This window comes from Aulonocara stuartgranti (assembly GCF_965226115.1).
Source record: "Aulonocara stuartgranti genome assembly, chromosome: 23".
NCBI classification, from domain to species: Eukaryota; Metazoa; Chordata; class Actinopteri; order Cichliformes; family Cichlidae; genus Aulonocara; species Aulonocara stuartgranti.
This window is the reverse complement of record NC_138958.1, coordinates 24,912,526-24,940,260: the sequence shown is the minus strand read 5'-3', so window position 1 is coordinate 24,940,260 and position 27,735 is coordinate 24,912,526. Positions and strand designations below refer to the sequence as shown.

The window sequence follows — 27,735 nt, the reverse complement described above, 5'->3', positions numbered from 1 at the left end:
TTAATATCAGACTTTATTTTCAGGGATCAGCCTTTAAGGTGTCGCAGATAAATACAACAAAATAAAATGATACAAGCAAGACAAAAACTGTGGTATTTTGTAAATATAACAATAAACACAAATTCTGTGTGTAGTTGTATTTAACTTTAACTGTATTAGCAGCGTCCTCCTTAAATGCGCCAACAACATTGAGAGCAACTTCTTCCTCTCTGCCCCTTAATGCTCTCTGGTTGCTATGGTAACACATAAATATTTCTTTCAAAATAAGACACACAAGTACAACTCGGGAAAAGACCCAGGAAACCGAGTTAACGATAAAACCCCTGAAAACCTTAAATTTCACACCTGAGCCTCAACTCTCGTGGCCCGGTACCAAATGACTCCCCAACCCCTAGGCCACGGACCCAGGGGTTGGGGAATCCGCTGAGCCGGATTATCCCTAATGGCGGATTATTATAATCTAGGAAAAATGCCAAAGATAACATAGTTTGACAGACATAAAATAGATTTTTTTCACCAATACATTGATTCTCAAAGCGCTATTAGCTGAAAACTTAGCATAGCACGGTGGAGGCTGTGTCATGGTTTGCGTCAGCCAGTGGTGTTCTGTTCAGTGGAGATCTGTTAAAACTGATAATTTATGAACTCAGAAAAGTACAATGAGATTTTGATACAGCATCTGGAAAGTATCTAACTGGTAACAGCTTCATTTTTCAGCATTACAATGATCCCAAACACACTGTCAATGCAGTAAAATCATACCTGAATAGAAAAACACAGTAGAACATTATCGGTCATGGATTGGCCTCCCCAGAGCCCAGACCTCAAGATTATTGAAGCAAAAGGCAGTCAACTAGACTAGTTCACTAAATGTAATTCAATTCAATTAGCACCAATTCAATATAGCACCAAATCACAACAAAAGTCACCTCAAGGCGCTTTATATTGTACAGTAGATACAGAGAAAAGCCCAACAATCATATGAGCCCCTATGAGCAAGCACTTTGGCGACAGTGGGAAGGAAAAACTTCCTTTTAACAGGAAGAAACCTCCGGCAGAACCAGGCTCAGGGAGGGGCGGCCATCTGCTGCGACCGGTTGGGGTGAGAGAAGGAAGACAGGATAAAAACATGTTGTGGAAGAGAGACAGAGGTTAATAACAGATATGATTCAATGCAGAGAGGTCTATTAACACATAGTGAGTGAGAAAGGTGACTGGAAAGGAAAAACTCAATGCATCATGGGAATCCCCCGGCAGCCTATGTCTATTGCTGCATAACTAAGGGAGGATTCAGGGTCACCTGGTCCAGCCCTAACTATATGCTTTAGCAAAAAGGAAAGTTTTAAGCCTAATCTTGAAAGTAGAGATTGTGTCTGTCTCCCGAATCCAAACTGGAAGCTGGTTCCACAGAAGAGGGGCCTGAATACTGAAGGCTCTCCCTCCCATTCTACTTTTAAATACTCTAGGAACAACAAGTAGGCCTGCAGAGCAAGAGCGAAGTGCTCTAATAGGGTGATATGGTACTGCAAGGTCATTAAGATAAGATGGGGCCTGATTATTTAAGACCTTGTATGTGAGGAGCAGGATTTTGAATTAAATTCTGGATTTAACAGGAAGCCAATGAAGGGAAGCCAAAACAGGAGAAATATGCTCTCTCTTTCTAGTCCCTGTCAGCACTCTTGCTGCAGCATTTTGGATTAGCTGAAGGCTTTTCAGCGAGTTTTTTGGACATCCTGTTAGATGCATGGGGGCCCAGCCCTGGCGCAGGGTGCCGCTGGTGCGTCGAGCCACCTGGGGGGCTCTTCAACTGGTGGGGGAGATTGTCACATCTTGCAGGAGCTTTCCTCTCTTCAGGAACTCTCTCTGCAGGAAGGGGAGATACAGGAGAGGTGGAGGAAGATCTCACCCTGGGTGTCTATTGTCTTATGTAGTCTGGAAGATGAGTGGATGGTGGGGTGGGTGCAGTTTTCTCTGTGGTGGGGTTGGGTGGACTGTCCCGGGCTCTGTGGGGCCGGGAGGCGCTGCTGCACTGGGCCCCGGTCTGGATGGGCCTGGGCCCCCTTTCCCTGGCGGGTCGCGGAGTATGGGGGTGCCTACTGGGGTCAGCGGGGGAGCTGGCCCCAGGGAGGGGTCACTTGCCCCTCCCTTCCTTCCCTCCCCATCTCCAGCTGCCTCCCTCTTCCCGCTCCACCACAACCACCCACACATGCAGGGCCTTGGAATAGGGGTATGTCACCAGGGTGCAGAGGAGGCTACCCCCCCCCCCCCCCCCCTCTGTCCCCTTCTGGCTGCCTCTGCCTCAATTTTATCCCACAACTTAGACATTTACATTACTCACACTCTCATTACACATACATATAGGATCTTGGGGGTGGGCACGATACACGGAGTCCAAAGTACCATCAGGGTGTACACCTCACCCCTGGCGTCGTTGCCCACCTCTTAATTTTAAATACACATAGACATTGAGGGCTAGCAGGAGGGACCATGCACTTACCTGCTGCTCTCTGGCAGGTACCTCCATGCCCTCCTGGGTTTTAAATGCACCTTAGAACACACATGCATCAACACTACAATGAGCGGGTGGAGGGAGGTTTGGAGTCTTCTCTCACCCCCATTCTCTCCGACCTGCTGGAGCGGGGGGGGGGGGGGGGCTAGGAGGAGGAGTTGGCCGTCCGACTGTGGTCTGGGGTGTGGGGCCTCCCTGCTGCTGCGGAGTCGGGGCGGTCTGCCTCTCCCCACCGCAGGGAAAAGGGTAACACCACCTGGGTCTGGGTGCAGTTCCCCCCTCCAGGGGCAAGGGTACCTAGACCCGGTTCGTAGAGTAAGCTTGGGGAGTGTGATCGTGTGTACAGCGTCTCTTTATGTCTGTCTCCACGTTGGTTGAGTGTGGAGTAAGTGCATATGAGAGCATGAGGGTGGGAATGGATGTTTGTGTCTGTGTGTGCCTGTATGTCTGTGTCTATATGTCAGGTTGGGTGTCAGACGCCACCTCTCTGGGGACATCTCAGGCCCTCCAAGGTTTGGAGGTCTATCTCCCCCCACCACCACTTCCCCTGCCAGTGGCAGACTCCCTCAGACATCGGTGCGTTGGTGGTTCTTTGTGTCTGGGGATGGGCGTCCGGGTACACACCGGCTCACTCCTTGGCGGCCGCTTATCGGGGCCTGGAGCCTGGGGCTCGCTCGGGCCACTTCGGAGGTGGGGTGCCCCCGGCCTCTCGGCCTGGGGCTCGGTCACTCAGGCACGGCTGGCTGCCGGCGGAGCTCACGGGCGCGTCACTGCAACTCCCCCTGGCTTCTGCTCCGCGGCTGCTGAGTGAGCCCTCATCTGGGACTCTCCTCAGCTCTTTCTGGGACAGTGGTGTGGCTGCCCCTCTGTTGGTCTTCCTTGGTCTCTTGTGTTCTGGGGGCCTCTGGATGTCTGGAGTTTTGATCTCCTCCATACCTGCTTCATGCCCTGGAGGACGGGGCTGTGGCCCCCCCACACCCTCTAGCAGATCATTACATGAAGAAACCTTTTAAAAAACAAAAAACAAGCGCGTCCATGCTCACAGGTGTACACACGGGTGATCACACCCACAAACTACACCCTTTTTGGCTCCTACCTCAAAGCACACTGTTCTGTTGATCTTATGTGCTGCACAATAATGTTTAATATTTAGTATTTACTGTCATATTCCCATATATCATTGTGATGTTGTTTATTCTATTACTCTTGTTCTCTTCTGCTTGTTTTCTTTTTTCTTTCTCAACAGGTGATCCAGGTGATTGATATATGCATTTTTTTTTCGGTTTGTTTTTGTTTTTTGCCCTTCTCCCCCGTCCCTCTTCTCAGCTGTTTCTCTTTCCCTCTTTCTTTCTCCCCTTCTTTCCTCCAGTCAAGTCTGTCCCGTATTCAGCAAGTGAAAATAAAATAAACAATAAAAAGGGGAATCAAATGGACCATTATGGCAAGGCTGGGATGGTCAATTTGGTAAAGTAAATCCGTTGGGCATCTTTCTTTGCCTTTAGACAATAATTCTGATGGCAAAAGAGCCAAACGGGACAGGCAAAAAAAAAAAAAAAAAGAATCTGGTTAGATACTGTTAAGATTCAATATTGAGGAAGGGTACAAGAGGTGATCGAAGAATAACCACACCGATCCGGCCGGGTGAAGTCAAACGATGATTTTAATGAACACACGTGTGGGAAGACAACTCTGTACGCAGACAGGAAGTAGTCTTCGACTTAATCAAAGCATGAACAGATATTTTATAGCATCAGGGTTTGTTTACTGACGCCCCTTCATGCGTCACCGGTACATTTTATACATAGATCAGATCAACATCATCATGACTTTTCACCCAGAAAATCATCTTCTATTTTCATGGCTTGGTACTTTCCGTTCTTATCTTAAAATGAATTGTTCCTCTTTCTTGCCGAGACAACAAGGACGGTTCCTCTAAATAAATCTAATTTAAAGTGTGTGTGTCACGACCTCACTCAGCCTCGATGTCACCTCTCGCACTTCTGACCTTTTACCAGACCAGAGGCTCACTGAGACTATGTGTATGTCTTCTACTAAATAAATGTTTTAACCAAGAACCTCTACTAAAACCTTAATATAAAATGATCTGATATATAAGTGTTTTGTAAGCATGTATTGCAATTCCTTCTATGGCTCCAAGTCACTTGCACAATAGATTGTCCGAACATCGCGCCGAACAAAGCTTCCGACCCCCAATTAATTGACCGAGCTCCAACTCTTTAATAAGCACAGATATGCATTGTGTATAAAATAGTCATAACTGCTTAAGGCCTTCTTAAAGCTATCTGTTACATTGTTAAAGCCTCGTCTTAGCCTGCGGCTCAAAATAACTATCTGCTTTCACTTCTGCATACAACTTCCTGTCAGCCTGCAACTCAGTCTTTCTGAAAGAGACACTGTTTAACCCCTGAATGCAATATAAACTCCAGATTTTATTATTAATGCAATGGTAATGATGACAATTATTTAACTATAGCAGTAAAATAATTTCCCTTCTCGACAATACCATATTTCTAGGCTTTTCAGAGCCGAGTACAATAACCTCAGTTTTATCTGAATTAAGAAGCAGAAAGTTAGCGGCCATCCAGGTCTTTATGTCTTTAAGACATTCCTGCAGTTTAACTAATTGGTGTGTGTTATCTGGCTTCATGGATAGATAGAGCTGCGTGTCATCTGCATAGCAGTGAAAATGTATGCTATGTCTTCTAATGATGCTGCCTAGGGGAAGCATGTATAATGTAAACAGAATTGGTCCTAGCACTGAACCCTGTGGAAATCCATAATTGACCTTAGTGTGTGAAGAGGACTCTCCATTTACATGAACAAATTGGAGTCTATTAGATAGATATGATACAAACCACTGCAGCACAGTACCTGTAATACCTACAGCATGTTCTAATCGCTCTAATAGGATATTATGGTCAACAGTATCGAACGCTGCACTAAGGTCTAGCAGGACAAGCACAGAGATGAGTCCACTGTCAGAGGCCATAAGAAGATCATTTGTAACCTTCACTAAAGCTGTTTCTGTGCTGTGATGAGCTCTGAAACCTGACTGAAACTCTTCAAATAAACCATTCCTCTGCAGATGATCTGTTAGCTGTTTGACAACTACTCTTTCAAGGATTTTTGATATGAAAGGAAGGTTGGAGATTGGCCTATAATTAGCTAAGACTGCTGGGTCTAGAGATGCTTTTTGAGTAAAGGTTTAACTACAGCCAGCTTGAAGGCCTGTGGTACATAGCCGATCATTAGAGATAGGTTGATCATATTTAAGGTCATATGGGGTCTAAAAGACACGTTGATGGTTTGGAGGAAGTAATTATTGAAGTTAACTCAGAAAGATCAATTGGAGAAAAAGAGTCTAACTTAACATCAATGGTACTAAGAGTAGCTGTAGATAATATTACATCTGTGGGATGATTACTGGTAATTTTTTCTCTAATGATAAAAATTTTATTTGTGAAGAAGTTCATGAAGTCATTACTAGTTAACGTTAAAGGGATGGTTGGCTCAAAAGAGCTCTGACTTTTTGTCAGCCTGGCTACAGTGCTGAAGAGAAACCTGGGGTTGTTCTTATTTTCTTCAATCAGTGATGAATAGTAAGATGTTCTGGCTTTGCGGAGGGCTTTCTTATAAAGCAGCAAACTATTTCTCCAGGCTAAATGATGATCTTTTAAATTTGTGACACGCCATTTCCTCTCCAGATTACGAGTTATCTGCTTTAGGGTACGTGTTTGAGAATTATACCACGGAGTCAGGTACTTCTGATTAGAGACCTTAGTTTTCACAGGAGCTACAGTATCCAGAGTCGTACGTAGTGAGGAGGTGAAATTATTAACAAGATAATCGACCTCTGTTGGGGTAGCGTTCAGATCGCTGCTCTGCTCTATGTTGGTACAGGGCATTGAAGATGATAACAGTGGGTGGATTATATTCTTAAACTTAGTTACAGCGCTTTCAGAAAGACATCTACTTTGATAAAGTCTACTCTCCACTGCTGTGTAATCAATTATTGTAAATGTAAATGTTATCAGGAAATGATCAGACAGGAGAGGGTTTTCAGGAAACACTGTTAAATATTCAGTTTCTATGCCATATGTTAAAACAAGATCTAGAGTGATTAAAGTGGTGGGTGGGTTCTTTTACAGTTTGAGAGAAACCAATTGAGTCTAATAACAGATTAAATGCCATGTTGAGGCTGTCATTTTTAGCATCTACATGGATGTTAAAATCACCCACAATAATTATTTTATCTGAGCTCAGAACTAAATTAGATATAAAGTCTGAGAAATCAGACAGAAACTCTGTGTAAGGCCCAGGTGGACGATAGATGATAACAAGTAAGACTGGTTTCTGAGTTTCACAGCTGGGGTGGACGAGGCTAAGCATCAGGCTTTCAAATGAGTTAAAAGTCTGTCTTGGTCTTTCATTAATTAATAGGCTGGTGTGAAAAATTGCTGCCACACCGCCCCCTCGGCCTGTGCTTCGAGATTTCTGGTAGTTAGAATGACTCGGGGGTGTTGATTCATTTAAACTAACATAATCATCCTGCTGCAACCAGGTTTCTGTAAGGCAGAGTAAATCAATTTGTTGATCAATTATTAAGTCATGTACTAACAGAGACTTGGAGGAGAGAGACCTAATATTTAATAATCCACATTTCACTGTTTTACTCTTTGGTTCAGATGTGGATACTGTATTGTTCTTTCTTTGTGATTTTTTAAGTTTAAGTTGTTTGTTGCTGGTTTTTAGTTTGTTTTTTGTCTGTTTGGGAGCTGACACAGTCTCTATGGAGATGGGTTTTTGGGGGGGTAGCAGGAGGAGAGAAGCTGCAGAGAGGCATGTAAGACTGCAACTCTGCTTCCTGGTCCCAACTCTGGATAGTCATATTTTGGGGGTTTTAATAAATTTGTCCATATTTCTAGAAATGAGAGCTGCTCCATCCAAAGTGGGATGGATGCCGTCTCTCCTAACAAGACCAGGTTTCCTCCAGAAGGTTTGCCAATTATCTATGAAGCTCATGTTTCTGGGACACCACTCAGACAGCCAGCAATTTAAGGAGAACATGCGGCTAAACATGTCACTCCTGGTCTGATTGGGGAGGGGACCAGGCGTAACCGGGTGTCATTACTGCCGACGTGAATTATGATTTTACTGAATTTACGTTTACCCTTAGCCAGCAGTTTTAAATTTCCTTCAATGTCGCCTGCTCTGGCCCCTGGAAGACAATTGACTATAGTTGCTGGTGTCTCTAGCTTCACATGTCTCAGAACAGAATCACCAATTACCAGAGTTTGACCCTCGGCGGGTGTGGCGCCGAGTGGGGAAAAACGGTTAGACACATGAACGGGTTGGTGGTGTACCTGGGGCTTCTGTTTATTACTACACTTCCTCCTCACCGTGACCCAGCCGCCCTCTTTCCCCAGCTGCTTGGGGTCTGCCGGGGAACAGCTAGCGGGGCCTACGCTATCTTCGGCTGCACCAGCTACAGGGGCCTGGCTAGCTATGGGTGAATGAAGGGTGCGAAGCCGAGTCTCCAATTCAGTAATCCTGGTCTCCAGAGCTACAAATATCATGAAGATCATACTATGAGAAAAGAATGTATTTTAAAGTTGTTAATTAAATTGCTAAGCAGATAAGCTACTCAGAAACACCACTGTGTTTGAGCAGGAACAGGAAGTGATACTCTACCGCAGAGCGAGCGAACACCAAGTGACAGCGTCACCAAGTTAAGGAATCAAGTAATAGACTTTAAGAAAAGATTGTTAATTGGCATTAAAATGTTTGCTGGATATGATTATCTTGAGGTTAGGCAACAGTTTTAGAGCTCTGTTTTTGTCTTCTGCAACCCCAAAGTGAAAGAAAATGTATATTATCAGCTAGAACATTAACTTTGTTGGCTGTTAAACCAAAGGCCACTGAAGAACACCCCAAACTCACAGACGTTTTTCCTAAACAGACCACTTCTATGAGCTGAGGTGTCCCTTTTCACGCAGAGTAGCAAGGGAACAAAAAGAGCGAACTCTCCTGCAGATCTTGTTCTTAAGCCTCAGATTATTCAAGGAAAATGTTCATGCAACAAACTGCAAATTATGCGCAGCGCTCAACTGTAGCTTTCAAAAGAAATTTCTTCAGATTCACCGTCCAACCCATCTTCTTTCATCAGCCTTTCAAATGGACTAATTTCATGCAGCCTTTAATTATGCCATCTTTCAAGGCAAATGCAGTAGGAGGAGGAGGGTGGCCCTGAAATAGAGCAAAAAGAAATGATGATGATAGAGGAGACTAAAGAGAGGGAGGGAGTTTGAGAGAGAGAGAGTAAAAGAAGGAGGTGTTGGTGGGGGGGTTGAAGAGGGAGCTCCTTTCAGTTTGCAGTAATCGCTCATCCAGGAGCCGTGTTGCACTCAGGGATATTTGGGATTTTTCAGTCTGGATTCTGTAGTTCGGGGTCGTGCTCTCGCTGACTTCCTCTCTTGCACAGCGATTTGTGTGTGAGGACGCTGCATGTCTGGCATGCAGACATGGGCCCCTCGTTGCACTCTAGGATTATCGTCTGCCTGGCCCTCACCTTGGTTCAGGTGATCGCCGTGACCTGCCAAGAAGATACTAAGAATGGTGAGCGATATCCACCAAGTTATGACTTCTTTTGCTGTCCTCTGATTGGCTTTCCGTGTTGATACCTGATAGGGATCCTTCCTGTTCTTCTGTGGGCTTTTGTTCTGATAACAGGTTTATAAAATCACCAGTTCATGTGCTTAATTGATCAAGGTTTTCATGTTTTTCTTATATAATAACAATGTTTTCCTTTGATTTCTTGCCTTCTGATTTTTCATGATTCAACAAGGCTTCTGAAAACACTTTAATCGGTATTTTTATGAAACTTTTATGTTCATATTCCGTGTTATCCCCCCCCCCCCCCCATTATATCCACGTTTTATTTATTTATTTATTTCAGAATTTCAGAATGTGGTTGTCCTGTAAAGTTAAACTGGGATGTTCTGCCTCCTAAAGCTCAGACCGCACTGGCCTTGTGGTTTAGGGATGAAAGGTTAAATTCACACCCACAACCAACACCAGAAAGGCTTATCTTGCCTTAATGAGACACCATTCAGGGAAAGCTGCTACAAGCCACTGACCAGGTGACGATTAGTAAAGAAGCTAAACTGAAACTGTTTGAAAGTCTTGAAGTTGATAAAAAGCTTTGACACTGAAATGACAAAATTTGTGAGGATTTCTCAAAGATGGAGATGTGGCTCATTTCTAAAATTAAATGTCTGAGTAAATGTGATCCTGGGTCAAAAATACTTCCCCCCAACAGGCTGCAGTGCACACTTAAAGAGCACACAGGGCTATTTCAGTGCGAGGTCGAGGCTGAATGAAGGGGTTCGGAGTGCCACGGCTATAATGATGTGGCCTTGTGGATGGAATGGACAAAAGAAGGCCACTAATTTTGGTCAGACTTCAGGCCAGTTGCAGACAAGACACACCCAGACTAAGACTATGCTGAATATGAAATATGCATCTCTTACTTTCATCCAACTATACCTCCACTGAAGCATTCATGCTGCAAAGGGATAAACAACAACCTCAAAATATCTGCACCAGCTGTTTTTCGGTCTGAATCTGCCTTCTTTTCTTTTTTTTAACAGTAATGTTTATGTATGACATTTTCTCCAGCTATGGCCTGATAAGTATCACTTTAGACCAGAAATTATATTTAGGGTAATTTTTGAATAATTAAAAAGTGAATAAGTCATAACCGTGTTTAGAGCCAAGAGGCAAAGGTTTACATGGATATGTAACCTGAAATTCTTTGAAGACTGCTAATTATTAAACTATAAAGACAGGGGCATTCAAATGTTAATTGTAAAATTGAATAGTTTTGACAATTTTCACATGTCAATTTTTTTGCTTGAGACAACATAATTTATAACAAATACCAAAATATGAAGCTAATTGTGGCAGCTGCTTAGCTTTGTTTTCAGTCAACAAACAGGCTAGATGACTTACTAACTTACAAGTTTCATCTAATTTTTTTTAAATCTCTGCAAAACTTTCTTTTTTGCAGTTTCTTGACTTTTGTGCTAATTAAACAAATTTTATTTTAATATAAAACATTAATTAGCCTCAGAGGGGCTAATACTTATATTTTACTAACTTTAAACACTATCTTGCTAATGAACAGCTAGCTGTAGCATCATCAGTAGTAAACAATTCATTCTTAACGAGACATCTAACATCTAAGCGTACCTTACATCTCCTCTAGTTGCTAGCTTAGACCAAAATTAGGCTTTTATCACATTTCACTTTTTCCAGTCTGTGTGCTAGGCTAAACTAAGTCTATATGTTCAGTTTAACATACAGACAATAAGATTTCTCCTTAATCTCAGCAACATAATTAAAAAGGTGGCGTAGCATTGCAGTGTATTCTCTGGTTTCCTGCTTACTTTGCACTGAGTCAGTTATTGTTAGTTTCCAGACGGTCGAATTGCTGCTTAAACATGGCTGACCCCAGCGTCAAGTGTAGCATACAAATTAAAAAGTGTAATTAACATTTTTCATTTCAGATTCAACAAAATATATATAAAAATAAATCTATAACAGGTGAATGTAACTTTGTCTAATCTTTATTGGTGGACTGCTTATGTTACAGTCCTACCTTTTCCAGAGTATATGTAAAGTATATGTAAAGCTAAGCTATTTGGTGTCATTAGCTTATTTAGCATGAGAGTTATTCTAACTTTTAAAGAGGTTCACGAGTTATTTGGAAGCTCTCGGTGCATATGACCTTGAAACGAGGTAGGTGTTATGCATAAATATCTGACAGAAAGTAAAGATTAAAGTAAATCTGTGAATAAGTTTAATTTTGTGCAGCTACAAACTGTAAATTTGTTGTGGGTTTATCCTCCATTTTTAACTGAAATTTCTGTTGTTTCCTTACAGCAGAGAAGTTCACAAGTCATTTCAAGTCATTTCTAGCTGAAATGCATATACATTTACTGTCACAATACATATGTGACAGTATATGAGTTGTTATGAATGAACTGTGTGATTTATGATGCTGGCCACACGCTTGTTCAGAATTAGAATCAGAATCAGAATTCTTTACTGCTATCCCACATGAAATTATATTTTGCTGGTATCCTATGTGAGATCTCTAGGTCAAATTTTGGATTAGATTCTGGAAACTTTCAGGAAACTTACTCATAAGTAAGTTGATCTGATTTGTTTTTTCTAGTGGCAGAAACAAACTTCCATACTATCAATATCAGCAAGTCTTAGTTTACTTATGTGTGCAAGTTTCTGCACATGTTTGCTTTTCACTGGTTCTTATAGATTTTTTAAGCAGTGTGTGGATTGGGATTCTTTATTGTGACCCTTTAAATCTAAGGTATAGCCTTCAGGACTGTTCCTGGTTACTCTTGAAACCAAGTTTGTAATGTTGGATTTCTCCATTTCAATCATTTTCATTGTTTTTGAACCTTTAAAAGAGAAAGTATTCAGATGAAAAAAGTAAAATAAAAAGTCATCAAAATATTGACTGTTGGTGTAAAATAAGTATGAGAAATTAGCACAGACTGATTTTATATCACCTTCCCATCCTATTTATTGAAATAAGTTTTAATAAATGGTAAAGAACAATATTACAGTTCCTTTTTCATATCATAAATCATCTTAACATGACTCATCCCTCACTTTGTGAATCTCTAGTCGGAAGTCCTGTTTTTGCGAACTGAATATGGTTTAAAAACTAAGCCTGTAGTCAGAAAGCATGGGTGGAAAGCTGAAAAGAAAACCACAGCTAGTCATGATAATTGACCTCATGCTGTACTGTATATATAAGCTATAATCACATAAAAATAGCTGAGGCACTGCCCAAGAGTATAAAGTCTGCAGTATAAAGTTTAAGTGAAAAAAACTACATTTTATCTGCAGAAGTGATGAAGAAAAATGAGCTTTTGCAGATTAAATACCAGCGTTAATTACTGGTATTAAGAGCTCTGCTTGGTAAAGACGCTGCAGCTACAGGGTGAAGCAGGTTTCATGGCAGGAGGTTTCTCCGGGTGTGGCACCTCCCAAATAAAGTGAAACCACAGCCTCTGAGCCCAACGTATAATAATACAGCTGCTGTGGTTTCCACTGAAATAACTGCTGCATTCAAGAAGCAGCCTCTCTGGTGGGGAGCGGCTCTACCACATAATTAGTGCTTAGGGACGTCACTAAACTGCCAGGATTAAAATGCACTCAGAAAGCCTGCAGCAGGTGGCTATTTGAACCCCCCCCTTTTTTTTTTTTTAAATGTTTTTACTGTTTTGGGATGATTTCATGGCAGGGACACGGCTTCATCCAAGGCCAGCAGGATGAAAGTGCCTAAATCTGCCCTCTTACACTGCATAAATATGTTAATACGTGCTGGCATGTACATTTAATTCAAGGAAAATTTATTTGGGTCAATGTAGGTATAAAAAACTTAAATAAGAGGGTTCTGAAAATAAGTGCATTTTTGTTTATTTTACCCCCAGGACCTGCTGCTGAACGAGGCAGCTCTGTTTTCTGTCATTTTTCTAAATTACAATATTTAAACAGGCTCCTTTCACCTTATATTTTAGCCCCTGATTAACTGACATGCTGATAGATTTTTGACATGAAAACTACACGCCTGGCCTTGCTTTATGTATATAATTGAGTGACAAGAGACGTCGCTGTTGCAGACATGATTGCATACTTGCATACAGACACTTTTATCGTCGCATGCAGCCAGAAGCTGTCAAATTCAACCACAGTCTAGTCACTGACTGCTCAGAAGCAATTTACCTGAAAGTGTCTGTCATGAGGGAGAAGGATGTTCGTGGAGATTCTTAGTAATAAGATCAAGTGTCTCAGTTTGAAATCAATTTTTTTTTCCGTTTATGTTTAGCTGACTTTAAAGGTAAAAGACATCTTTGTAGTTTGCACTGTCCATAGACTGTATGTAAAAGATGGATGAAGGCACCATGACATCACATAAAACCTCAAGCTGAGCATTTGAAACCTGTCACAACAAACAGGCTCTAACCACAAAACTAATAGTCACTGGCTCATTGGCTACTGAGGTGTGGTTAAAGTTCTGTTAGCCAATGAGCATATACTGGCTTGTCCTCTTTCGGACTCAATTAAAGACCATAATGAGTTTCATGCTTTATTCAGTTTGACCTGAGTACCTGAATACCTGAGCCCCGAAACTCATCAGGAAACGGTTTACTAAGGAAGCTGAGACTTCTATGCAACCACAGTCGCCCCCTGCAGGCTGTTTTAAAATATGCACAACATTTAAATCGATTTTTCCTCCACAGAGTTTTATTGCCAAACGATCTACTTTTACTGACCTGAGGGGGAAAAAAACATATATACTGATGGGTAGTTTTTATATCCTTTGATATGCCACTTTATTAGGTACACCTTGATAGTGCCCAGTTGAGACCTTTTTTGCCTTCAGAACTGCTTCTTCATGGCACAGAGTCAACAAAGTGCTGGAAATATTTTTCAGAGATTTGAGAGATCTCCTGTTCCATCACACCCCAGTGGGGCTCTACTGGTTTGAGATCTGGTGACTGTAGAGGCCATTACAGTTCACTTAACTCCTTGTCATCTTTAAGAAACCAGTTTGAGATGATTTGAGGTTTGTGATATTTCAGCGTGGACCAAAATCTCTGAAGGAAAAAGGCGCTCCAACCATGTAATTAGTAATGTGTACCTAATAAAGTGGCCGGTACTAACTGACGTTGGGTGGGTGCACTTTCAAAGATCACTGTTGCTCAGGTTGAAACTTGCTGAAAAGCTGCTTTGATAAAGGACTTAAACAGCTTTGACAGGATTTAATCATAATTACGGTAACAAGCATTTTGCTCTGTGCGAGTCACGGTGCGCTGGGTTCACTGCTGCTTTTTGTTGAGAAAATTGGAGTCTGCTGGGCGCCACATGCTCCTAAAGAAGTTTTAAAATCCATATATTTTTAGTAAGAAATGTGAGTGAATCATTCGTCCTGTTGGTGTGGTCTTCCTACTGTATTTCCCACACCAGTGAGGAGAGACTCTTCCTGTAACCTCATAGCAAAAACACTGAACATTTCTTGTTCAGGCTGTGAGGTTTTACAGTACATGGTAGGGTCACTGAACTCATGTCAGTTTGATTATTTTAGATATTATATTGCCTTAAATTGAAAAAAAAAAAAAAGTAAAGACACTGCAGTACAGTAGTACCTCTCCTTGTAGATAAGGTGATTTTTAATTAACCTTCACACAGCAGTTTAGAGAAATTAAAAAGTGCTGCAGAGTGCACTTATTCTATATCCCAAACAGCACTGCCTCCATTTTACATATCTATTGAATAAATTAACTCTTATTTAAAGGGCAGCTGGTGCATCCTGATGGATTAATATACATCACATTAAAGACGGGGTTTGTGTTGCTGTAGATCTACTGCTCCAGAAGAAATACCCTCTCTCTGTGGTTGATTTAAAGAATATTAATACACACATACCTCTCCAGATGTTGATTGCTGCTCTGCTTGACTCAGACAGCTGTACAGAAAATGGAAAAGTCTACCGCAACTATGAGACATGGAGCCCAGAGCTGTGTCGGGTCTGTGTGTGCGACTCGGGGGCTGTAGTGTGTGAGGACGAGGTGTGTGAGGAGCTGAGTGGCTGCCAGATGGCGGTGACTCCAAAGGGCGAGTGTTGCCCCGTGTGCTCAACTCACACGACAGAACCTAAAGCAGGTAAACCACTGCAGCTCTACCTTCAGTATGGGGATATAATCCACCTGCAGCTCCCTTTCAGCTGGTCATTGTGAGGTTTTCAGTACAATGTGTTTTTGTATACAGCTGGTGATATGATAACAAAGCTGCTGGCAGGAAAACAGATTCAGTTGTTTCTGGTCAATTTGTGGTTTGAGCCAAATCTGCTGAAGCTGCTTTTAGCTGCTATGCTACTCACATCTGGAAAAAACTTTTAAATCTAAATTGTGGAAACATCTACTTGCATTTTGTAGTGATGTACTGTTACAGTGCTTAGCACCCAAGAAGGCCTCTGTTAGCCAGCTGAGGACTTCCTGAGTTGAGTTGTCTGTGTGGTTCTCTCCAGTACCTCCAGTTCATCCCACAGCCTAAAAACATGCAAGCTATGTTAGGCCCAGGCCACAGAATGACCCCAGTTGCGACCCCTAAAAATTTATATTCCCATGTCAGTCAGTCAGTCAGTCTCCACACCAGGATCGGGATGAGTTACCACCACCCCAAGTACTCAAGTAAGTAAGCATCTGTTGTGGAGAAGAGAGCTGAGCATAAAAGCAAAGCTTTTGATTTACCATCATTCTAAGTCTTTACCCTCAGCAGTAGTCATGACCTCTGGGTAGTGAATGAAAGAATGAGGTCAGGGATACAAGTGGCTGGCCTCTCCCTTAGAGATAGGTTTAGGAGCTCCATCATTTGGGAGGGGCTCGGAGTAGAAGCACTGCTTCTCTACATTGAAGGGATCCAGTTGAGGTGGTTCGGGCAGGAACCAGGATGCCTCCAACATCCTGCGTCGTCTCCTAGTTGACATATTCCAGGTATATCCTACCAGGAGGAGGCCCAGAGGCAGACCTAGGACACGCTGGAGAGATTATATCACTTGATTGGGCTGGGACCTATTTTGTCTTTCCCTTCAGATGAGTTAACTGGATAAGCGATATTTAATAGATGAATGGATGAATGGCTGTAGTTGTCGAGTGGATGGTGAAGGCTGATGGCAATTGCCATGAAATCGGTCACAAAGAGGCTGCTGCACCAGAAAACTCCTTATGATTGCCTTGGTCTGTAGCAGTTTTCATGGGAAGCAGCAACTCATCTGAAATCACTGGCCAACTTGGGAATGAGTGGCAATAAAACTGAAGAGCATTCACCTTCAAAGTAAAAGTTGACCTTTTGAAACAACCTTTACTTTGAAGGTGATTGTTCACCATTTACACTTTTAAAATGTAACTGCAATTCAGCCAGTAGTTAGCAAGTGCAGACAAGTCATTGTCTTGCTTGCAAACTACGGGAAACTGCGGAAATCTGCTAGAAACCATTACATTGGATTCCTAACTTACTAGAGAGGGCAAAAACTGTGTCTCATTGATGAAACCCTCACAATGTCGTACGGGCTGAAAGGGACTCACCCACGATACTCATGCAGCTGCTGTTCTGTCTCATGAAGATACCTGCACAGAAAATGGCACGACCTACTCCAACAATCAGATATGGAGCCCAGAGCCGTGTCGAGTCTGTGTGTGTGACACAGGGACTGTGGTGTGTGAGGAGGTGGTGTGTGAAGAGCTAGGCGACTGTGAGACCACTGTGGCGCCTCAGGGCGAGTGCTGCCCTGCGTGCTCAGCAGCCACGCAACAGCCTCCGAACACGGACAATAAAACTGGTAATAAATATTTTGAGCTTCATGTTGGACAGATTCAAACACTGGGATGTCTGTTCCATAAATATCCACACTGCTTTCCCACTTTTTATTACCTGTGGTATTCTTATAACAAGTGTGATTTGTCCTGTGTGCTGCGAATCACGACCTTATGGCCCTTTTTATTTACTACAGCACATCTTCACAGCACTACAGAGACAATAATTGAACATTTTGTTAGTGGAATTCAAAAAAACCAAAGGAAAGACAAAAATTCTCAAGTCATAGAGGTCCTCTAAGTATTGCTTGAGTTTTCCTCTGTATTGGTTATGATCAAAACCAGTATAAAAGATGGACGTTGCCTCTGTGATGTCACTCGCTGGTTGTTGACGTCCTGTTTCCACCATTGCTATCTTGGTTGCGAATAACCAAATGTGTCAAAACTTTTCATTAGCAAGTTGTTAACCAATGAGTGAGCAGTAAAGCACTGCAGTCAATCTATTTTTTCGCCCAATCAGAGCTATCGCCATCTTGTGGCCTTCAGGTAGAATGCAAGAATAAGGCACCCACATTTGCTTCTGTTGTTTTGTTTTTTTAACTACAGTTAACTTATTTTACTATTGGTGGACAGGATACTGCCACCAGAAAAATGTGTATTTCCTCACCTGCTGGCGGCTGGTTGCTGGATGGCAGTCATTAATTGAAATCAGCAACACCAAAAACCTAGTTACAATTGCATTCGATGTTATCAGCCTCAAGTTTGCATGGAAGATCCACAGTTGAGTACAACCAATTGTTGACTACTTGCTGAAAAGTAGAGAAACTAAAAAAAAGGCACAACTTTTACTTTGATGGTGAATTGTCTCCATTTGTGTGCAACTTTTCACAATTTTACATCTACTCCAGGATTAGCTAGTCTCTGGAGACAAATCCCAAACTGCCAACAACCAAACTGGTCACAATGAGTTTTTCATCAGCCAGTCGGGGAATACATTCTTCTCCATCATGGCCAGTAGATGACCAATGGTCATTGACCAGTCTGGCTGTGTGACTGGGACCTTATTCACTTAATGCTCCAGGGTCACATGCTCAAAAGAAGATAGAGGTCATATGATTGAAAGAAATTAATAACTGAAAAAGAACAAAGAAATACATGTAAAACGTCTTAAGACATCACCTCATCCAAACTGCATAAATGCGTATCAAGAAGTCAAAGGAAGTCCAGAAGTACTTCATCAATTTATTAAGTAATTTTGTAAAAATTGTTTTATTGCTAACAGGTAGCTTGAGGTTTTTCTAGAAGGAGAGTTCATCAGTAGTGAGATAAAGTCTGGGCTAAATGAGATTAAAACAAAGAACGTTTTAAAAGGGATTTTATTAAAAAAAATGTCTGTTTGCTAACTTTCAGTAAGTGTAACGAGTGTTAGCATGCTGACCTGTGAGAATTGGCCCCAAACACAGAGCAGAGCTAGTGCTTATGGGAATGCAGTGATATTGAGTGGAAGACAGAGACTGTGAATCAAGTAATTATGATGGGGGGCAAAGGTGGAACTGAGTTAACAAAGTTACAGTGACTATGCACATAGAAGGAGGTGGTTGGGGTCGATGGAGGGTCAGTAAAACACAGTTAAGTTCCCATTTCAAACTGTTTGAATTAAGCATAATTATTCCATACACTTAAGGAGAATTTTTTGTGCTTTTTCTCAAAATACTGCGGCATACATTCATATTAAAAATGATCAAGACTTCAAATAATATGTGATTACTTTGTTAGAGTAATCACTCAGTTTTCTTGCTCTGACTAGTTAGTTTTCAAAAGTATCCTACTTTACCGATGAGCAGACTTGTCTTAACAAAGTACAGGAAGTAGTAGGAAGTTGCTCATAATCATTGGGTGCTGCCCCTTGGCTGTTTTCCCAGAAGTTGTCCAATCAGAAGAAAGTGGCCATTTAAGGTGGGATCAGTAAAAGGCAGTAAAATGAAATAAGGGGCTACATAACGGGCCAGTATGAGATAAATAAAACTCTTTATGAACTGTGACACAGAATGTTAGTCTGATGGTGTCACAGAGTGAAAGTAGAAAGCTGGGAATGAGTTTAACTGGTCCTCTGTAATGGCATTTTAAGTTGCCTCATGGCTCCATCTGTGTTGCAACCCAGTAACAGGGCAAAATAGACACACAGTCCACTGTGTACATTTTATGCTTTGCCTCTCCAAAAACTGAAATGGACACACAGGCAGAAGTTGCTTTACCAGCAGGGGGAGATCATATTGCTTTCTTCAGTAAAACTGGCAGAGCAAAAGTGCAAACCCATAAACTACTAATCCACAATGATTTTTTAATGGTCTTTTAGCTACTATATTATATACAGCTGACACAGAAAATGATACTGAAGTCAGCTGCTGTTCTTTGTCATAAAGATTCCTGTACAGCGGATGGCAAACTCTACTCCAACAATCAGATATGGAGCCCAGAGCCGTGTCGAGTCTGTTTGTGTGAAATGGGGACGGTGGTTTGTGAGGACATGGTGTGTGAGGATATAGGTGACTGCCAGACCGCAGAGATCCCAGAGGGCGAGTGCTGTCCTGTGTGCTCAGTCACTCAAACTGGTAAAACTGGAATGAAACCTGCACATTTGTCCCGGCGTCAGTGGTACTCTGCTCTCTCTTACAGCCTGATGCCCTCCTTTTCAAGCTCCGTCCTCTGCACACCACTGTGAAATGTTGTTCTTGAACCTGTACCGAGTTTCCCTTTCAGTTTGCAAAAGGAATACATGAAGTTTTTGCCAGATAAGTTAACTTCTCTCAACTAAATGTGTGCAATAAAAACTTTGGAGGTAGCTTCATTCTTTTGTGTTTCTTAGAAGAAATAAGGGAGCTGCGACCAGTTTTACTGCCACACACCCCCCAAAAAAACAAGCTGAGAAAGTAACTTATTCAACAAATAAGGTGTATTCCTCTGGGAAATCAACATCTTCTTTGTCATGTTTAATGCTTTTTTATAATTTCTTTACATGCATCTGTGATGATGTATTTCTGCTGCTCTAAGCACAAAGTTCGGCTTAATGATGCACCAGAATGATGATTGTGGGCATGGTCGTGAGATTCATGCATGTTAGAGTAAGATGCTGGTATTTTAAGGACTAGAAAACACACATACTTTACATTTTTTGACTGTATTTTTGAAGGAACCCAACAGTATGGATTCATAAATGAGTATGTTTTATTTTTAAAATGTGTGTTTTCCAGTAAATTTGCAAAGTTGTGGGAATTTCCATTAAAATGTAGATCCTTTTTTTAAAATCCAGTGACAGCCCGTTGCAGCACATACTAACTGAGTTTCTCTTTCATGAAGACACCTGCACAGAAAATGGAAAAGTCTATGCTGACAATGACATGTGGAGCCCAGAGCCATGTCGGGTGTGTGTGTGCAATAAGGGGACCGCCATGTGTGAGGATGTGGTTTGCGAGGACCTCGGTGACTGCCAAAAAACGGTGACCCCAGAGGGCGAGTGTTGCCCTGTGTGCTTGACTGCAGCTTCAACATTGATTCCCAGTACAGACCCCGCAACAGGTAAAAAGTCCATTTTATGTGATTGAAAATATAATTTACTATATGGTTGATCCAGGGCTGAACGAGCCTTTAATGAGGCCCCAGGGCAGAATTTTTTTGCTGGTCCCCCCGCAACAAGTTTTTGATCAAATATGTGTTGATTAGCTGAAATTAGCCTGAAAAAACAAAACAAAACAACAAAAACTCGTTAAAAAACTTTTTAAAATGTGATGAGTGAAACTACAAGGGTGCTCTGTGAACAGAGGTGCTGCCAGAATTTTTTCATAGCGGCGGCCATATGAGGGCCAGTAAAAAATATTGGGTTGGCACATCTGTTGTCAAATATAGGTTACTTGAAAAAAAAGTAACCTAACCTATAAATAAAATAAGTAACCTATAGAACAGAGAACCTAGAACCTACCTAGAACCTAGAACCTAGAGAGACAGAAAATAATTATATGTCTAGTTAATTTCCTGATATTAAAGTTGACATCACTGAAAAATAGGTACATATGAAAACCAAATAACATTTTTAAATCCATAATTATCTGTTTTAATTTATTGACTGACTGATTGATTGGCAGTCCCAACCAGCACTTTAAAGATTCTTCCTCTCTATTGTGTTCACATTTATTGAAATTATTACCAATATTTCGCAGTCTTGCCGGGGGTGGCCAGTGCCCCCCCAGACCCCCCCCCTTGGTGACGCCCCTGTCTGTAAATGGAACTTCAGTCCATACCACAACAATGAGTATGTTATAAAATGAAAAATCGAATTTTTAAAATTTTCTAATTCATAATGTAAAAAAGCAAATGCTGTTATGATGATGTATTGTTTATGACTTTATGTGTACAGGGGAAGGAAAGGAGATCACGGTTGTTTGTTGCTCCCAAGAATGTGTAAATGAATTTCCTGGTTGTCTGTCCATCTGTTTGAGCCATTTTGGGGTTTTTTCTTGCAGCTGCAGATGAGAAGAAGGAGGAAAACTGCAAAGTCAATGGGGAGGTCTACCATCACAATGACATCTGGAAACCCGAACCTTGTCGCGTGTGCGTCTGTGACAACGGCGTCACTGTCTGTGATGAGATACAGTGCGAGGTCCTGTCAAACTGTGAGAAGGCTGTCACGCCCGCGGGAGAGTGCTGCCCTGTGTGCGACAACTTCGCAAGTGCCAGCAGGATGATAGGTGAGACAGATTTACCTGCATCCAGAAGAGAGATGGTCACTTTGTGTTAGATTTACACCCCTTATAAAACTTAGATACTTTATTTTATGTCTTATCTTTATTTAAAGGGTTCTTTAAAGGGTAAGATTTACTACATAAATTGTGAAAAATAAAATAAATAAAAATATTTTTTTCTCTTTTTTTCCCAAGAAATTATGGGCCTCAAGGTAAGTCATACAGTCAGTTAAGAAAAATATCTTAAATTGGGAACATTGTCACTAAAAAGTGCTGCTTGGCTTTATTTTTAGGGGCAAAAGGGTGAACCAGGAGACATCCCATATGTAAGTAAAAGGAAAAAGTTAGGCGTTAGTGCACTTTGCATATAAATTTAACTTTTTTAATTAATTATGACTAGATAAAAGTCTTAATAATTCATTTAATGAACTTAATTTTTCTTGTGTTGTGAAGGTGGTGGGGATTCCTGGACCTTCAGGACCCTCGGTGAGCTTTTTTCTTTCTTTCATCCCCCTGTCTGTCCTTGTTATCTTTCTGTTTGCTGTCACAGTATTACACATGATAACTGGAGTCACAGTAGAGGGCAGCAAAATGCAATACTAGCATGTGTTATTACAATTACCAGGACAAATGCTTTCATGTACACCGTAAAAAAAAAAATCCTAAGAAAAAAGTAATATTCCGTCAGCTGGGGCGCCGAAATAATACCAGAAAATAACAGAAAATAACTTTCTCATGAAAATACGGTTATTTCCAGTAATGACAATACAGTTTGTTGCCCTAATTTTACATGCGATTTTGCCTTTTTCAAGTGCTTTTAAACATTAAATTAGGAACATTTTAATGTGATTAAACAATGAACTTACCTATAAACAAGGTCAATGAATGCGGCAATACGAATAATAATACTTCAATGTACAGAAATATACAGTTAACAGTTGGTTTAAATAATAATGGATTGCATTCATATAGCGCTTTTTGAGACCCTCATAGCGCTTTACAATTCCACTTCATAATTCCCCTCTGGCCCTCACCAGTAGGTGGTAGGTGAAGTGTCTTGCCCAAGGACAAAATGACTGAGAGTATCTGAGCCAGGGCTCGAACCGGCAACCTTCTGATTACAAGGCGAACTGCCAACTCTTGAGCCACGATCGCCATAAATAACAATAATAATAATTATTATTTGATGTAAAAAAAGTTCATAAGAATCATTTTATATATTTTTCCATAGCATTACATTTGAATTTAACAGTTCAATCTTTCAAATAACGGACAAATATTTGTGAAATTATGATACATTTGTGAATGTATTCTAACAATCTAAATATGCATATGTACAGACAGATACATTTAAAAAACAAGAAAATTATGTTTTATGACACTTACAGTGATTTTACGTTAATTTACATTTGAAGTCTATTATGTGAATAGACTAGAAGAACAGTACAGAACTGTAAAATACACAGTAAAATACTTTTATATTATAATTTTTTTTACAGTGTATACTATTTTCACTGCATGATTATTCCAGTAATTAGACAGTGACCAATGTTTCAATGCTCTTATGGCTTGTTCTCTTTGCTCAGGGTCCTCCAGGGGCTCAGGGAAGCCCTGGACCAAGAGGCTTTAAAGGCAGACGGGTAAGTTGAAACCAATACACAGGGAACTAGTGGACCTATGAGGTGATGTCCACGATGAAAGAAAATAGCTCCTGCAACTGTTATACTACCACAGTTAATGTTTAATTGCTGGATAGTTTAATTTAAACACAACATCATAACTAAAAATCTGTTTGTTTGTTTTGGTGAGAATGCTACATAGCAATGCTACAATGCAACTTCAACTGCAGCCCGCAGTTCATCAACATGTTAAACAAGATGTTTTTTAGGTGCTGCCTCTTTAATGCTGGGCTTACACTGTGCGATTTTTTTGCCCCATTTTGAGCCGATTTTTGAGTCGTGCGACCGTTTTGGTGATCGGCCTGATTTTGGCCTTCATCGTCTGTGTCTCGTGCATCGTGTAGTATACGTGGGGTAACGAGAAGCGATTAACAACTCACAAGTCATTTGTCGGTTGCGAACTACACGGCTCTTAGACCCGGATCTTTGACGTGAACGACGCGAGCCGGCTCCTTATCGCAAGCCGTGGGTTTTTTTTTTTCTTTCTCTCACCCTCTCTCTCGCACTTTTTTTCCACTTCACTCTGCATGCGAGCCTTGTCTTGTGCTTTTGCGCTGGGAAGAGGGGGAGGGGCGGTAGTTACACTCACAGTAGCACAGGAACAGAGCGGGAGGGAGAGAAAGAGAGCCAGGGGCAACAGCGTCACATTAGAAAGGTATAGTAATCATCCACAACTAATTTCAGTTGTGGATGATAAAGGATTCAGAAAGTTTATTCATGCAGGTCCATATGACAGAGAATATGCATCTTCTTTTTGTTTTCATATTTTAATTTATATTTAATTGTGTTGTGGTTTGTAGTGTTTTGTGTTGTTTCACTTTAAATTTGTTTAAAAGGAAAAAGCTGAAAATTTAAATAGTTAAAAGTTGAAATGTGAATAGTTGATTTTTGTATTATATGATTTATTTATTACATTTTATGTGGAGTGAATAAATAAAAGTATATTTACGGTGGCCCCTAGAGACAAAGCACGTAAAAACTCAGAAGCACGTAAAAACTCCAAAACACGTACAAAACACAACAGAAGTGCTCTAGGATGCTAGGCGCAGTGTTGAGCTTTTGTTACTTAGTGGCTACACAAGCCAGGAAGTACCAACAACCGGATTTGGTGTGTGGTAGTAACAGGTAAATGAGCATATTTTTTTATTTATTATTTGAATATATATGAATGCTTGTGTATAAATACACAAACAATACACATATGCTTTCAATTGTGTAATTTAAGTGATCTAGTAGCTCTGTTTTGGAAATTCAGTTAACGCTAGAAATGTGTTTTGGAGTTTGTACATTTTTTGTCTCTAGGGGCCGCCGCATATATTTATATATAAACATATATAAATAAAACAATCTTTTTTACATTAGTAATTCCTTTTGTGCATAATTTTATATTATTGTTAATAATAAATTAATTAAAGCAACATAACACCCTGAAGAGCCGGTTCGGAGCCGAAGGAGCCGGCTCTTTTTAGTGAGCCGAGCCGAAAGAGCCGGTTCTCTGAAAAGAGCCGGAAATCCCATCACTACACCTCACGACCAGCTCCCGATCATCAATCGCTTGGTCGTGACCATCGTGAGGGTGTCACCGCAGCTTCTCACACTGCGCAGGCGCAAACACAAATGTCAGCGAAAAAGACGGCGCAGCACGGCAGTGCAGCGTGTGATCCGGACACAAGCCATGGAGGCACAACTTGTAGAACTATGGCAAGCTTATCCGAGCCTTTTCAATGTGGCCTCACAAAATTATCACGACCACAACAACCGTGAAAATAGTTGGATCTACATTGCTGCTCAATCACAGCTGCCTGATCAATGTTTTTCATTTGCAATTTAGCAAAGTTGATGGTGGTGGTGTGTCTGTGTGAGTGAAAGACGGAGAGGGAGAGTGAGCGACAGAATTTCTGTTATAACCTTCATTTTACGGTGAGCACTCAGGTCACATCAGAGCATCGGTGTGTGAGACCCTGCATCGTGACCTATGAACTTCTAACCCCTGCGAGTCAATCGTGCAGTTTGAGCAGAAGCTGAAACGCGACTGAAAAAATTGCACAGTGTATGACCAGCTTTAGGTCCACCTCCTTTTAGTCAGTTTCTTCTGATTGGCTGACTTCTGGACAGCTGTAGAGGGGCAGCACAGTGTGCTTGTGAGCTGTAGTGAGTCTTTAGCAGTTTAACATACAAATAAGTTGATGACAGGCTGATGCCAGATATTGATAAAGATATAAACAACATTGGCAATCATGTATTACTTTAAACACGTTTTAAAGTTTATCTAATATGTTTGTTTAATATGAACATTCAATAGTGTAGCATAAAATAGCCAGTCGTGGTAAAGATTGTAGTGTTTTGCTTATCAGGATGTAATAAAAGTCATCAGATCCTTAGCAGGTTCAAAAATGAGGCAACAACCCAAGAGCTACATGTCAGACTCTGTAGGCCTCTGTTATAGGTTGTTTGGAGAGGTTTCCAGGAAAACGCCTCTTCTCTCTAAGAAAAAACATGCCAGCACAGTTTAGGTTTGCAAAGCTGCATCTGAGCAAGCCACAAAAGACAGATAAAGCTTGACCTTAACAGCACAGCAGCAAATCTACAACAGAATGAGTGAAAAAGAAAAGAATCAAAGTGCTGCAGTGGTCCAGTCCACGTCCAGACCTCAATCCAGTTAAAATACTGTGATGGGACCTTAAGAGAGCTGTGCATAAATGAACAACCAAAAATCTCAATGAAAATCTCAAGCGTGGACCGATACTCCTCCACCACAGTGTGAGAGACTGATAAAGCCCCACAGGAAATAATTTTGTCAAGTTGTTGCTACTAACAGTGTTCAGTAGCTGCCAGCTACTGAATGCTGGGGGGTTCTTAGTTTTTCAAGTATAAAGGTGCATTAAGCACCTCAAGGCCCTCAAAGTCCTCAAGTAGATGCAGCGAATCTGATACCACACCCTCTCGTTGACATTTACACATTATTCACATGTGGATAACTGTAGTAAAATCATAAACTGCAAACAAAATGTCAGAATTAAGCTTCTGGTCATATAACCAGTCAGTACCTTCTGGGTGCCACTCATTAACCTATGCAAATTGCAGGGTTTCCCAGGGCCTCCAGGATTTGATGGTGAGCCCGGTATACCAGGAAATCCAGGAGAACCGGGACCACCTGGGCATCCCTCGCACCCTGGGGTGAGCTGCTCTCCAACTTCTTTTAATTAGTTAATGCAAATTTCATAAGAAAAAACCAAACAAATCAAATTTTCTCCATGAATGATTCATTTTGGATCAACCTCTTCCTGGTAGGGTAACCTGGTGACACAGATGGCTTCGGGTTTTAGCGAGAAGTCGGGTCCATCTGCAATGCTAACAGGATCCAGGGTGAGCACTTTTAAACTGCATATTTTACATATGCAAAATCCGGAAGCTTGAAGAGTTTAAACTGCAGTGCATAATCGTTTGCCATTTCAGGGTGAAGCAGGACCACGAGGACTTCCAGGACCGTCTGGACCACCAGTGAGTCTTTATCTCTAATGAAGTTTTAGAGCCAAATATTAGTTTTACTTTGTAGGAAGTGTGCCTAAAAATGTGACCTTTAATTTTCCTGCTCAGGGTCCTGCTGGTGGTCAAGGAATTCCTGGAGAAGCTGGAGATCCAGGACTGATGGTACACTCGTTTCTTCATCTTGGATTAACTCTAATGCTTCTTTACATGTTAAAGAGTGAAATTTAAATGTGACTGTACGTGTGTGTCTGCAGGGGGAGCCGGGTCATCGAGGACCTGATGGACCACCAGGAAAACCTGGACTTGATGTGAGTCATGTAACAGATACTGATGAGGATTCTTCTTTTATCTGTAATTATTCCATAACCACCTGATGGTCTTTTCCAGGGACAACCCGGACCTGCAGGAGCAACCGGAGAACCAGGATACCCAGGATCAGCGGTAACCAGTTGTCATGCCAAAAAATATTTAATCCTACTATTGTCATGATAATAGTGATACAATAACCTACTCTAATCTGAGAGACAGTGAGCGAAAACGCGATCAGGAATGATGTGATTACTTTTGAATACAGGGTGCAAGAGGATTCCCAGGACTTCCAGGTAATCCAGGACTGAGAGGGCACAAAGTAAGTCCTTTTTCCTCATTATTACTCATTAGTTTTCATGTATGAAATATCAAGAACTAACCAGTCTGTGAATTTAAACCTCTACAACAGGGACACAGTGGACTTGTTGGACCAAGAGGCAAGGCTGGAGCAGCTGGAGTGAAGGTAGCTAACTCTCACTTTTGAGAGAATAGTAGGAATTATAGTTTAAGTCTTAAAGGAACAATATTCAGTGCAGTTGCTTTAAATTATCTAAAAAAAATTATTTAATGGTTCGACGGTGTCCAAA

The 27,735-nt window shown here is 41.3% G+C and overlaps 1 protein-coding gene across 1 annotated transcript in view; it reads left to right on the top strand.

The window, feature by feature from the left end:
* The first annotated feature begins 8,888 nt into the window (after window positions 1-8,888).
* LOC309701450 (uncharacterized protein) overlaps window positions 8,889-27,735 on the top strand; it is a 35,597-nt gene continuing 16,750 nt past the window's right edge. Inside the window, exons 1-15 of the mRNA XM_082525660.1 lie at window positions 8,889-9,145; window positions 20,293-20,511; window positions 21,453-21,677; window positions 21,867-21,883; window positions 21,965-21,997; window positions 22,125-22,157; window positions 23,258-23,311; window positions 26,435-26,527; window positions 26,642-26,716; window positions 26,807-26,851; window positions 26,948-27,001; window positions 27,094-27,147; window positions 27,227-27,280; window positions 27,414-27,467; window positions 27,558-27,611. Coding sequence (XP_082381786.1) covers window positions 9,052-9,145; window positions 20,293-20,511; window positions 21,453-21,677; window positions 21,867-21,883; window positions 21,965-21,997; window positions 22,125-22,157; window positions 23,258-23,311; window positions 26,435-26,527; window positions 26,642-26,716; window positions 26,807-26,851; window positions 26,948-27,001; window positions 27,094-27,147; window positions 27,227-27,280; window positions 27,414-27,467; window positions 27,558-27,611 — 1,158 coding nt within the window. The 5' untranslated portion in view covers window positions 8,889-9,051. The remainder of the gene's footprint in view (window positions 9,146-20,292; window positions 20,512-21,452; window positions 21,678-21,866; window positions 21,884-21,964; window positions 21,998-22,124; window positions 22,158-23,257; window positions 23,312-26,434; window positions 26,528-26,641; window positions 26,717-26,806; window positions 26,852-26,947; window positions 27,002-27,093; window positions 27,148-27,226; window positions 27,281-27,413; window positions 27,468-27,557; window positions 27,612-27,735) is intronic.